This window comes from Talpa occidentalis, unplaced genomic scaffold (assembly GCF_014898055.3).
Source record: "Talpa occidentalis isolate TD23 unplaced genomic scaffold, MPIMG_talOcc4v2.1 talOcc4.6, whole genome shotgun sequence".
NCBI lineage: Eukaryota > Metazoa > Chordata > Mammalia > Eulipotyphla > Talpidae > Talpa > Talpa occidentalis.
In genome coordinates, this window is record NW_023604972.1 from 43,028,032 (window position 1) to 43,041,015 (window position 12,984).

Below are 12,984 nucleotides of genomic sequence, written 5' to 3' on the forward strand. Positions count from 1 at the left end.
GGAGGGAAAACAATGGACTATGGTGGTGGACATGGATGATTTGGTGGTGGGTGCACTATGGGAATGAAATTTGAAGAGGGTTCCTGTACTTCCAAAATACCAGTAATGACATAAATCAATGTTACCTCAATGAAACAAAGCAAAGCAAAACCCAAGATCAACATATCACAGCCAAATGAGGTTTAAGCTATAGTCAACCAATAATTTCCTTGTTTTTCTTTTGCCTTTTCCACATAAAACTTACCTCTAGCACCTGTCCAGTGGAGCACCCCTGAACATTTCCTATTTAGAGATACCTCATTCAAATGGATCAGTGCTCATTCAAATAGATCAAATGGATATGTCTCAGTTTCTCTTTTACAGTTGAGTATGTTTAAAAATCTGAAATTATCAGAAAAATTAAAAATTAAGAATATTGTGCTTCCTCCCTCAGCTGTTAAGAAAAAAGCTGGTTTTATCACTCCAGTTCCCGGGGGTGTCGGGCCCATGACAGTGCTGATGCTCCTGAGGAACACCCTTCTGGCTGCCAAAAAAGTCATTTTCTAGATCACGTGAGAGAATAAAGCAACCGAAGTCATTGTATTTATTTATTTGACAAAGGGCAAAAACCTTTATATTTTACTACAAAGCTATTTATTTCTACATTGTATTTATTTTTTCATGGATGGAATCATTGTGGATCAGATGATTCATACAACTCTGTGCATTTCCTGCTAATAAACTTTGAGTTTTACGAAAAAACAAAACAATTTCAATGAAAACTTTGTTAACAATTGTTTGTGAATAGTATTTGTTCATAAGTTTCAAGCAAAAGGGCTCATAATAAATGAATGTATTTTTGACAGAATTAAATATCACAGTATGTTTTCAACAGATTTTTGTCATTCAAATGGGCACCCACATAAAGCGTGATTTAGGTTGTGTCTTAAGCATGCTTATGTGTTTTATGTTCTTTAGTATATGTTGAAAGTGATTATTTGCTAAAAGAGAAGATTTAAAAATAGAATCTGGATCTCATAAATCTCCCATCTGTGGCCTGTGAGACATGAGGAATGATGCTCTACTCAAGGAAAGAAAAATATACAAGGAAGGCAAACAGAATGCAGTGCTACTTGAAAGATATTGATCATTGCAAATTGTGAATGATTTACTTGCAATAGTAAAACTATAATGAGAATTTATTAGGTTTACATGTAATTTTGCTGTTCCAGAAAAGTTTTTAGATAATATCTTAGTGAGGAATAATGTAAAACCCCCAACAAATACACAGCACAAAAGCTAAGGTTGTGTTTTTGTACAAATACTCAAAAAATATATCAGATGAAGTGAGGCCTTTATTAAAGAAGCCTTATGTTTCCACAAATTTGGAAATCTTGAGCCAGTGTGCCAAAGCTAAGCCTTAGGACATGACTGAAAATCTACTGCTTTATTATTCACAGTTCTTCCCTCTTTTGTTGTGGCAGTTGGTTCTCAAACTAGATGCCGTGTTTCTAACATAGCTTAAAATAGGAAATACATGTGGATGTCAGTTGAAGGCAATTGTGAGACTGTTCTAGCCATATAATTACATTGTTTTAATGTCCAAAACCAAGTATTCTATACTAATAATGACCCTTACCCCATGGCATGTCTTTATTAGTGTGTACTTTTGATTGTGTGTATGAAATACACTAGATGTTTATAATTAATAATTCAACTGTATAATAAAGGCAATTTGAAGGATGGCTGTTTTCTTTCTCATTTTTTCATATATATTTGTTATCCCTTTCTTTATGGCATGCAGAAAAATATGTAAATCGCTCAAACACGAAGCAAAAGTTTCTACAGTCTGTTCAACAATGAGTTCATACCTATCTTTTTCTGAGGACCCTGAGAGAAGCTTAAATTCAAAACTTCTGAGTGAAGATTTCAGAAAAGGTCTCTAATTTTTAAGGGTCCCACATTCCCAAAACAAATAGAATGATCAAAACACAGGTAAATGGAAAAGGTAAAAGCTGTAATTTTGAGCCCTTTTTTTGGTTATTGACAATCTCTATTTGACAGAGGAAATCAACCCTGGGGATTATTAAAAAGGCCCAGCCATGACCAAATGGAAAATAAAACTGGATTTGGAATTCAAAGCAAGGTCGGTTGGGCTTGTGTGAGCCGGAACCCACTCTTTTTTTCATTACACCAATCTGCCTATTCTCGCCAACCCCCTCTACCTCCACCCCACCAATCATTTCTGTTATCACTGTATTTCTAAATTCTACTTGTAATTTAAGATTCACTTCAAATGAAACCTGTCCATAAATAATACTATGAGTTTGACCAGGTCCCACCCTGAGTTCTCATAGCTGTTTATGCCCATATTCACAGCAGGTATCACGCCCTGCCCTGTATTGTAATTAGATATGTGCTTTCCTTGGTTCCCTTTAGTTCCTTTAGGGTAGAATCCAAGCATGATTTGTCTTGCAAATAATGCACTTATCCAAGGGCCATGGATGTTGTGGATATTCAATGCGAATGAATGGATAAATGCAACTGAGTTAATGAGAATTATAGAATAAGTTTATTGTGAGAGAAGCTATGAGCTGTTGTTAATGCCTACAAAATTTGATTTAGTGAAAGAGCAAGAAGAAATAAAGAGGAAAGTAAGGGATGGTAGAAGAAGGGGAAAGGACACATTTCAAAGGAGAGAAATGAATACATAAAAAGTATAGGATGGAAAAGTGATGACAGAGTGGCTCAGCTCTTAAGATTCTTTCTCCTTTCTTATTCTAAGTTTCTCTAAAGTACATCAAGAGTGAATAAAGATATCAGTGAGTTCACCTTACTATTGTAAGCTACCCTATTCTTCAGGATTGGAAAAATAAATTTTTGATGAGAGGATTTAAAAAGGGAAGGTAAGAGAATTTTCTATTGAGAGAGTGAGATCTATCAGTATGAGTCCAAGAGAAAAAGAAGCATGTAAGTTCTCTTAGAACCATTTTCTGCTATCAACCTTTAGCTAAACTGGCAGATCACTTTCTCTATGATATAGCCCAGTTCACCAGAATGCAGCAACATCTGGAGAGATAGCAGTCCATTTCTTGTAGCCTAAATGTATGTGAAAGCCACAGTTCATGTAATAGATTCTCATGACAAAGGTAATTTATTTAAAGGTTGGTTTTAGGAGATAATTAAGAGAATAGATCAAGATTTGGAACATGGGTTCAAGTCTTGACTCTATTTCTTTACTCAAGACAGACTCACTGACTATTTATTATATATCAGACACTAGGTTTTTTTTTTGGGGGGGGAGTTAGGATTACTAAAGAAATCATTGAGATATGCATGAAAATCTTATGCAAAATGCCAAGTAGTACCAGTTGGTAATTATTACAAAGATGGTTGTTGTACTCTAGCCTGATCTTAGAAATAAAAATATTTAAGATTAATCCCAGCATCTTCCTCTAGAAGCTGCAATTGGTAGTGATGGTTTCTTTAATTCATTGTAAATTAATTTTATAATACTTTATTTCTCACCAGTGATGCCTAAGATGATTATTTGAGTTGTAATTTGAATATTATTTGCCTGGGAAAATATTATCAAGAAATTGTCTCATTTTTGAAAAGCCACAAAAGTAGAAATACAAAATGTAGACACATTTAAAGTAAGTCAAGTGCTATATATTTTTTTAATTTAAAAATGATGACTCCAGTGGAAAGTGATTGCCCAAATTATAATGAGTTCAACAAGCTCACTCTTGTGTGATTTCTACAGCCAAATTCGTATTTGAATAGTAAAAGGAATCCTTTCTGGTAAATTGTGTTTGCCTAGTGGACAGGATGTAAATGACACTTTTAACTTACTGAAACAGATTTTTAAGGTACAGGAAGTATGAGCAATTGTAATTCCATATAAAAGGTCATAACACATCAGCAAGAAATATTTATAAATATTTATAACAATTTGGAGCAAGTGAAAATTTATGGGAAGTACCAATAGTTATAAAATGTCACAATAATTACATGTTTAATTTTTTAAAATGGCACTTTAATAATCATAACTAGGTTAACTGTGAAGATTTGAATGTTATGTTAAATTTAAAACTTTCTACTTATTAGATGTACTAAATCTAAATATCTTCATTTACCTTGATGGAAACTTTCATCATCATCATCATTTCTGTTTTAGTAATTTACTGGTTCTCTCTAGTCTAATCATTGGGGCACAGATTTAGGTATTGTACGTACTAGAATTTGGTAGCCCATGCTGCTTACCCAGAAAAAAATAGCAGAATGACATAAAGGTAAATGTTATACTATTAAAAAGAATGATTTTTATAGAACTTATAATGGTAAAACTAATTAGCAAAAACTGAAATGGAATATTAAACCTTTGTTTTTACACAAATTTATTTGTTCTCCACTGCCACAAAATTACGAAATATCTTGATTTACCATATCTGTAATGAAATATAGTGTGACTGCAGTTTCAGGGATGTTTCTTTTAATAACAGATTGTGCTGTCTCCTAGTTGGCAAATATCAAAACTACCCCTTGTTGATAACCTATATTGGCTCCTAGATCCCTAGCATTTTTGGAGCTGGCACATTTCTGTTAACACCATGAGTCGTTTCCTGAATTCAATTTTTTGTTGTTATTTTAAATACTTTTACATACATGATTATGCCCACAGGTAACAGGAAACCTGTGTTTCCAAAGAAAGTCTGATCACATTGCTAGATAACACAGGTATCCTAAATAAGTGTGTGAGCGCCTGCAGGCTTCATGCTGCTGCCAGAAGTACATTTTTTTTTGATTGGTAAGAACTGCCAGATGACGCTTCGTGAAATATAAATGCAAGAAAGGCTCAGGCAGCGCAATAAAAACCTTCTACCTGTCCAGCGAGGAGGATAAGAAAAAGATACGGTTAACAAGAGCAGGAAATGGCTTTGGGAATCCCAGTGTCAGTCTATCTTTTATTCAATGGTAAGTAACTTCTTCATGTCTTGTTAATTTGGTATCATTGTAAAGTGTGAATAGAATTTGTTTTCTCAGAATGGCTTTTAACACTTTTTTGTCATGACAAAGATTAGAGCAAGGAATCTGTGAATTTATTTATTTAGTAAATTCTTACATAATATTATGTTCCTCTTTTGATGTGAGAAGACTTCTTTTTCTGAGACCTTTAAATGTTTGCATTATACAATTGGAAAGTAGTTGATACGTATTAACTACTATGTAATATCCTGTGGTTGAATTAGAATATAAATGTCTTTACATTCTCTTAAAAATTATTTCCTAGAATTACAGTGTCAAAGGAATTGGTATGTATGTGAAACTCTTAGGAGTTCCCTAACCAGGCTATGAATTTCAAATGTAAATGTGTAAAAAATAGAACAGAAGTGAGAGTAAAGAGAGTAACTTTCCATCTGTGGCTTGTACATAGGAGGCTCACCTGCTAAAGCTGCCTTTTCCCCCTTCACACAGCAATGACAGCACTGACTGAAGAGGCAGCCATATCTGTGACACCCCCAATCACTGCCCAGCACAGTAACTGGACAGTTAACAAAACAGAAGGTATTTTCTTTACATTTTTGTATTTCAAGTGACCTTTTTTTTTAACATTTTGAAATAAATTTGGATTGTGATAAAAGTAATACTGGAAATTTGTAAATATATTTTTTTATTATTAGGGAATCCACTCTTTTAGCAGGATGCTATTCAATAGAAGTGACAGGTCAATTTGTTAGCAAAGAATTGCCTTCAGGAAAGGAGGGTGTGAAGTGAGAAAAGAAAAGTTGTCTTTGGTTACTGTCCTGAATGGGAAACATTCCACGTTTTTTGCTTGATTTCAGCTTAGTTCTCTGTATTCCATGCACCTGGAGAGGCAGTTTGTCCCTTCTTGACATTCTTGATGAGTGACGTCATAATTTGATTACTGACTGAGATCTGCAGTGAAAGAAGTTATAGCTACAAGATGAAGGCTTGCTCTGCTTTCTCTTCTCTTTGGAAAGTTCTTTTTTCTGTTCGTTTTTTTGGGACTTCTGTTGTTTTAGCACATACAACATTTTCTAGCAGCTTGTGCCAGATTTTTTTTTGTTGTTGATGGTGATGATGTTTTTCTTTCCTACTTTATTATTGTCATTAGCCTAGCTTTAGCTGCTCTTGAGCATCAGCATTTTTTCAAACCAGTTTGAACTCTTAGAGTGAACTTGGAAAGCTTGTTACCCGTCAAGACCTGTGTACTGGGTGGTTGTGATTCCCACAGAAATCGCACACTGCCTCCCGATGTGAAGACTGGCAATGGGACAGAGCAGAGGAAACTGCTTCTTGATCTCAGAGCCTGGAAAGTATTTCATTTCTGAATATGAGAGAGTACTATTAAGTATTCCTCATTTCACCAATAATTTAACATTTTAAAAGGTTTATTAAAATATCCATTTAATTTTTTGCTTTTCTGTCAATTTGTGAAACAAAATCAGTGTGGGTTTTAGAATAACGTTTAGCTAACTTGATGTCTTCTGACATGAAAGAAGAGGAAACATTTTAATTAGAAGATAATGCCATAGAGAATTAAAGAAGTGTAGATTTATCTTAGTGACTGACTTTGTGATAGCTTGCCCAGAACCATCTTTTTCTTCCAGTATAGTGAGCTGCAAATGAAATTCTCCAAGTTACAGATGGTAAAAATGGAAAAAAAATATTACTGTATCATCAGTATTTTTTCCTACGCTTTCTTGATTAAGAACTTTAATTTTCTTTGCTTTTTAGTTAACTTAATAAACTGAATCTAGTATCTGAGGAAAATTTTCATAAATTTATAATTAATATTCTCCTTAGAAGAATGATGACTCTCTAGTATACACTTTCTTTGGGGATGCCTTCATTCTGTTTTCATATTTTCTAGCAAATTCTGGCTTGGTTTGGTTAAGTAAACTTGTTTAGTCCTGAAGTAGGAAAACCTAGCAAAGTTTATAATGGGAAATTCCCACTACCTCAAAGTTAATTATTAAAATGAGTATTTGATTCACTATGCCACAATCAATAAAATAAATGTGGATTTTAAAGTAATATTGTGTGTTCTCAATAAAAATGAAGTTATATAACACAATATGTTGTTGGTGCCTTAGTAGCTAAATATTTCATATTTTCATTATAAAAAGACACCTTTTTAGATTTATTTTCTTTCCTAAAAAGAAATAAGTTGGATTCTCATAAGCTATTTAGCAAAGCACATGTAGTCTTAATATCATAACAAAGGGTGAGGAAATATGTACTCATTCCAGTGATAAAATGAAGTGCCACTAATTCTGCTTGAGAAAAATTTAAGAATTGGTAGTTAAAGTTTACCAAAAAGGACTCCATTAGGCAGTTTTATCCAAGAGTCATTCCCAAGGATGTTACAGATACATGTCTTTAGTATGCCAGTGAATCAGATATAATCATCCTGAAATATATACATTTTTTGCCAAAACATAGACTCTAAAAGGGAAGCTTCCCATAAATAACTTTCTGGATACTTTATACAATTTTACCCAGTGTGATAATTTGCAGTATTAGAGCTAGAGATAAAACCCAGGTTTTTAAATTCCAGGTTGATGTCTTCTCTCACTATCTTTTAACTGAGTAAACCTATCTCTATGCCTTATCTTGAATATGTTAAACTGAGGCATAAGTTGTTTCTGGGTTCTCAGAAACATCATAAAAATACCTCTTTTGAAGTCAGTTAGGGAAAACACTCCTCTTTCCACTAGCTACTCACTCATGGTAGAAAACCTAACAGGAAGGAAGAATTGTCATCTTACATTTCTCTGGGGAAGGAAGAGAAATCAAGTCATTAGCTCACAAATGTAATCCAAATCGGTCTAAATTTGTGTTAGATTTCTATAGTTGTTAGCATTTGGGAAATCTTGCTCAAAATAACCTGCTAAGGCTAGAATCAATGCTGCCACCTTTTGGCAAACTTGTACCTATATCTCATTACATAGCTTTTAAAGAATGAAAGAATCCACTCCCACGCCCTATTTAATTAACTATATATCTAGATAATATTAACCCAACCCTTGTAAATATAACCTACCATGGGAGTCAATCAACAGTTCAAAAGACAGAGCACCCAAATAATATTCCTAAAAATAAAGATCTCTTCTGTTTTATTTTGTCTTGTTTGATTTTTTAGCTCCTTTATCTACCACACATAAGTGAAGTCATACGTTATTTGTCTTTCTCCATGTGACTTATTTCACTTAGAACAATCACCTCAAAGTGTATCCATGTTGTCACAAAAGGCAAGATTTTATCTTTTTTATAGCTGAGTAGTATTCCACTGTGTGTGTATGAATGTATCTATATCTATATCTCACATCTTTATACATTCATCTGTCAATGGACACTTACATTGTTTCCATAACTTGGCTATTGTGAGTAGGGAACATAGTGGTGCGTATGTCTTTTTGGTATTCTTCAGATACTCAGAAGAGGAATAGTTGTATCATATGGTGGCTCTGTTCTAAATTTTTGGAGCAACCTCACTAAATGTTTTCCATAGTGATTGTACCAAATTACTCTCCATCAACAGTGTACAAGAATTTCTTTATCTCCATATCCTCACCAATACTTACTGTTTCTTGTCCTTTCAATAACAGCCATTCTAACAGGTGTGAGTTGATACCTTTTGTGGTTTCTATTTGCATTTCCCTATCTATAAAAGATGATGAACATGTTTTCATGTGCCTATAGGCCATATGTATGGATAATTTGATAAAATATCTATTCAGATATTTTTTCCTTTTTTTAATAAGCTTGTTTGGTTTTCTTTTTGTTGTTGGGCTATGCAAGTTGTTAATATATTTTGGATATTAATCCCTTATTAACATATGATTTTCAAATATTTTCTTCCATTCAGTATTTTCTTTTCATTTTGATGATGGTTTTTGTTTGTTTGTTTTGCTGTACACATGTTTTTAGTTTGGTGTAGTCCTATTTGTTTATTTTTGTTATTGTTTCTTTGCCATTAGAAATGATTTCCCAAAGACAAGAAGACCAATGTCAAAAACTTATGCCATTGTTTATGCCTATGTATTTTATAATTTTAGGTCTTATATTCACATTTTTAATTAATTGTTGTACATTTTGTAATATAGTAGTGAGTCTCAATTCTTTTGCATGTGACTTCCAGCTTTCCCAACACCGTGTATTAAAGAGGCTTTCATTTTTCTGTTGTATGCTCTTGGCTGTCTATATGTATGTGGTCTTATTTCTGGGCTTTAAATTCCCTTCCACTGATCTAGGTGTCCCCCCCCTTTTTTTTAGCATTATGCTCTTTTGATTAATTTTTTAATTTAATTTTTGTAATTTTTGTAATTTGCTTTTGTAATTTGCTTGATTTTAGAATTTATAGTATAGTTTGAAGTTAGGGAGCACGAGACCCTCATTTTTGTTAGCCCCACCCCTTGGGATTGCTTTAAATATTCTAAACAAACAGACAAAACAATTTAGATTCTAACAGAATGGTAATTACCAAAGGGAAAGGGAATGGGAGTCAATTGTCTAGTGGTGGACAGAAACTAGATTTTTCGTGGGGATCATAATGCAACATATAGAGAGGTCCAATTATAATGCCGTGAATATGAAACCCACATACTATTATAAACCATTTTTACTTCAACAATAATTATTTTAAAGATTTATTTATTCATGCATACAAGAACCAGGGTATAGGCCAGATGTGCAGGAGGGTGAGAGGATTCACCAGAGACAGAGCGGGGAACAGAACAGGCAAACTGACTGAAATACACTGCTAAGGGGAGCAGTGGGCGAGACAGGAGAGGTCTGCTGCACCATGTGGGTATCTCCCTGGCAGGCCAGGAATCGAACCAGCACTGCAGAGCCTATGGACAGCTTCACAGTGCTGCACTCAACCACCTGGGCCACCAAGGAGGCCCAACAACAATTTAAAAAATAAAGGTATCTTTACATATAAAGTGTAAATCTACCATGAAAAACATGACTCACTTTATCTGTTAACATTGTATTTTCTTTTCCTAGCTGACTATATTGAAGGACACATAGCCTTGAAGTTCTCACATCCTTGCCTGGAAGATCACAATAATTACTGCATCAATGGTGTTTGTGCATTCCACCATGAGCTGGAGAAAGCCATCTGCAGGTAATTACAAAGAACTTTCTAAGTCTATAAAACGGGAGGTAAATTTATGCTTCTGGTATTTCACCTGGTGCATTTTCACACACATCTCTCTCATCTAGAATAAGGGATACATGATCTAAATCTGACTCACCACTTATTTATATTCTAATAACTAAGGGCCTTTTTTCCTGAGCTATTTGATCCGCACTACTGAAAATATGGGTCTCAGATCAATAACATCTCTGTAATTGGAGATTATAGAACTTGTACAGAGCTTGTTAGAAATGCATAATTTTATGTGCTACCTCAAAACTACTGAATCAAAATCTGCATTTTAACAACATGCAGAGATGATTCTATGTTTTCAAAATGTTAAATAGAGAAGGGGATAAAATAAACTATGGCAAAAACACTCCAAAAATATAAAGTTGCAGAGCAACTAAGATACAATTTTAATGATAATTGATTTACTCAACATTCTGCCATGAAAGAGGAAGTGAACAGTTTTCTAGATAAACTCATGCACTAGCTAGGAACTACCTGCCTTTTCCTCTACCAAAGAGAGAAATTATACTAATATGGGCCTTAATGAAATTATTATGGTAAAACACAGAGCTTCTTCAATATCTTTAACATTTGATAGTTGCCTCTTTAATTTTATTTAGTTATTTTCGATTGAAATCTTTCAGTCTTTGAAATTGGTCACTTCCTTGCATTTATATTATCATGAGTTTTAAAATTATACATTCTTTTATTTTTTTATAGATGTTTTACTGGTTATACTGGAGAAAGATGTGAGCACTTGACCTTAACTTCATATGCTGTGGACTCTTATGAAAAATACATTGCAATTGGAATTGGTGTTGGATTGTTATTAAGTGGTTTTCTTGCTATTTTTTACTGCTATATAAGAAAGAGGTATGAAAAGACAAAATATGAAGTCACATTTTCATTTGACAAATACATATTGAGCCCCTACAATATGGCAAACATTAACATGTATAATTTTTAAGTGAAAATAAGGCTACCAATATGGCATATTCCTACATATTTTCTCATAATCCCAGGCAGGTGGTAAAAATTTACTTGCACTTGGCAATAGTATAGCTCCAATTTACAATTTCCCTTCATCCTCTTCTTTCCGCTTCCATCAAAATTACAAATGAGGAGGAAGGTAAACCCCACACATAGAGAATGTATCTTGTTCACAATTAGACATTTAGTGACTAGTACCATGCCTGGCACATAATAAACACTCAGTAAAAATGATTAAATTAATAATCAAGAAGTATTAAATCAGTGAAAATGGGATAAACACAGACCATTTTCTCCCTAGACATTAATTGAGGATATAAAAGGAGATACTGTTTATTGCTACAAGACTAAGAAAATAAGCTTGTTCCACAGTATAATTACTTCTGTATGCATTCTTATTTCTGGCTTATCTTAACTAAAGGATTTAATTTTCCCTTAAATGCAAGTAACTAGTGAAAAGTTAAAAAGTAATGAAATACACTAAAGAAAATACTATGAATACATTTCCCTTACTGTATTCTATTAACTAATTTGCCAATTTTTTAAATGACCAGGGAAATAAGGAAAATTTTATTTGCTTAATTATTACATCTTAATAATTAATAATTACATCTGGTATATCAATTGATATTGTTATATCAGTTGCCTAAAAGACTGGTGAAGGGGGGATAAAAGGATGAAAGACCTTTTAACATTAACAAGATAGCTATCTGAGGTCAGGTTCCTAGAAACTTAGAACCTAAGGTGAGGATTCTTGTGCAATGTTGGCTGAGGAAGTGCTCTAAGGTGAAACCTGTAATGAAGTAAGGAAAGCCAGGGCAGAGGAAGAAGGTAAACAAAGAGGCTTTAGCTGAAGTCTAGCATCAACTTAATTCCACAGAATGGTCTAGAACATGAATGGCATTGCAGACTTATCACAAGAAGGTGAAGGATCTTGGGTTTAGTAGGGACTTGGACTCTCCTAGGAATCTTCAGGCAAAGTGCCTTGCTAGCCAAGGGCAGTCCTCTGGTGAAGGACGCTGCTGTGAGTCTGTTAATACCCACAGCTGCTGGAAGATGGCCCCACCTGTGGGTAAGAAGTTGAGGCACTGAGAGCTGCTCCACCAACAGCACATTTATGTAATACTCAATATGCTGAGCAAACACCGGTCAAATTCATATGGAAATCCCTGCTCTGTTTCAGGTGTCTAAAGTTGAAATCACCTTACAACATCTGTTCTGGAGGACGCCCATTGTGAGACCCTTGTAAGAAACCTTCATGAAGCATTTGTAACAGTGTGCCCCAAATCGAAATCTAATGAGTGAACAACACGCCCCAAGCTAACTGGACTTGAATATAATAGAAGCTGGGGTCATGATGAAATGAAGGAATGAAATCCAACACTGGTCTTTAGACTTTGCTGTTATTAGGGTGCTATGGGAGACAAGAGAACAAGTCACAATGACAGGAGTCAAACTCTCAGTCCTACTTTAGGTTGATTGCTGGTGTGTGGTCATTGTTCTCACTACAAAGAGTTTCATGCTTCTGACCAGGGATGAATTTTTATGGGAACAATTATCAAACTTTCAGCAAGCCAAAGAAATGCCAAGCTTGGGTTCTTCATGTGCTTGCTGCCAGCATGGTGGACCAGAGCTCCATGGACCTCATCCCAAATTTGCTGCTTCCATGGTGTCTAAAAGAATGTGCTATCAAATATTAGGATGAGTTCAGTACTATGGCAACTTCAGTGAGCCAAACATGCACCTGAAGTCTAAGAGAAAAGAAAACAGAATATTCAAGCACAAATCATGACTAAGTTGTGACAATACTGTGCAAATTTTATCTGTGAAAT

General features: G+C 34.3%; 2 protein-coding genes across 4 annotated transcripts in view; both read left to right on the forward strand.

Moving 5' to 3' along the window:
- Positions 1-1,718, forward strand: part of MTHFD2L (methylenetetrahydrofolate dehydrogenase (NADP+ dependent) 2 like) — a 97,052-nt gene extending 95,334 nt beyond the window's left edge. For all 3 annotated transcript variants that reach the window (XM_037529112.1, XM_037529111.2, XM_037529109.2), the window contains one exon: positions 434-1,718. In XM_037529112.1, coding sequence (XP_037385009.1) covers positions 434-546 — 113 coding nt within the window. In that variant the 3' untranslated portion in view covers positions 547-1,718. The remainder of the gene's footprint in view (positions 1-433) is intronic.
- Positions 1,719-4,772: 3,054 nt separating this feature from the next.
- On the forward strand, positions 4,773-12,764 carry EPGN (epithelial mitogen). The gene is made up of 5 exons (XM_037529697.2): positions 4,773-4,956; positions 5,458-5,547; positions 10,018-10,138; positions 10,883-11,035; positions 12,336-12,764. Exons 1-5 carry the CDS (start codon positions 4,914-4,916, stop codon positions 12,388-12,390), a joined length of 462 nt encoding a protein of 153 aa, XP_037385594.1. The 5' UTR covers positions 4,773-4,913; the 3' UTR covers positions 12,391-12,764.
- The last annotated feature ends 220 nt before the right edge of the window (positions 12,765-12,984 follow it).

Excerpts from the sequence above, each read along its gene's own strand:
- EPGN (XM_037529697.2), top strand. The coding sequence starts at position 4,914 with ATGGCTTTGGGAATCCCAGTGTCAGTCTATCTTTTATTCAATG. Across the intron at positions 4,957-5,457 it reads AGTCTATCTTTTATTCAATG|CAATGACAGCACTGACTGAA; the intron begins GTAAGTAACTTC and ends CCCTTCACACAG. Across the intron at positions 10,139-10,882 it reads CTGGAGAAAGCCATCTGCAG|ATGTTTTACTGGTTATACTG; the intron begins GTAATTACAAAG and ends ATTTTTTTATAG.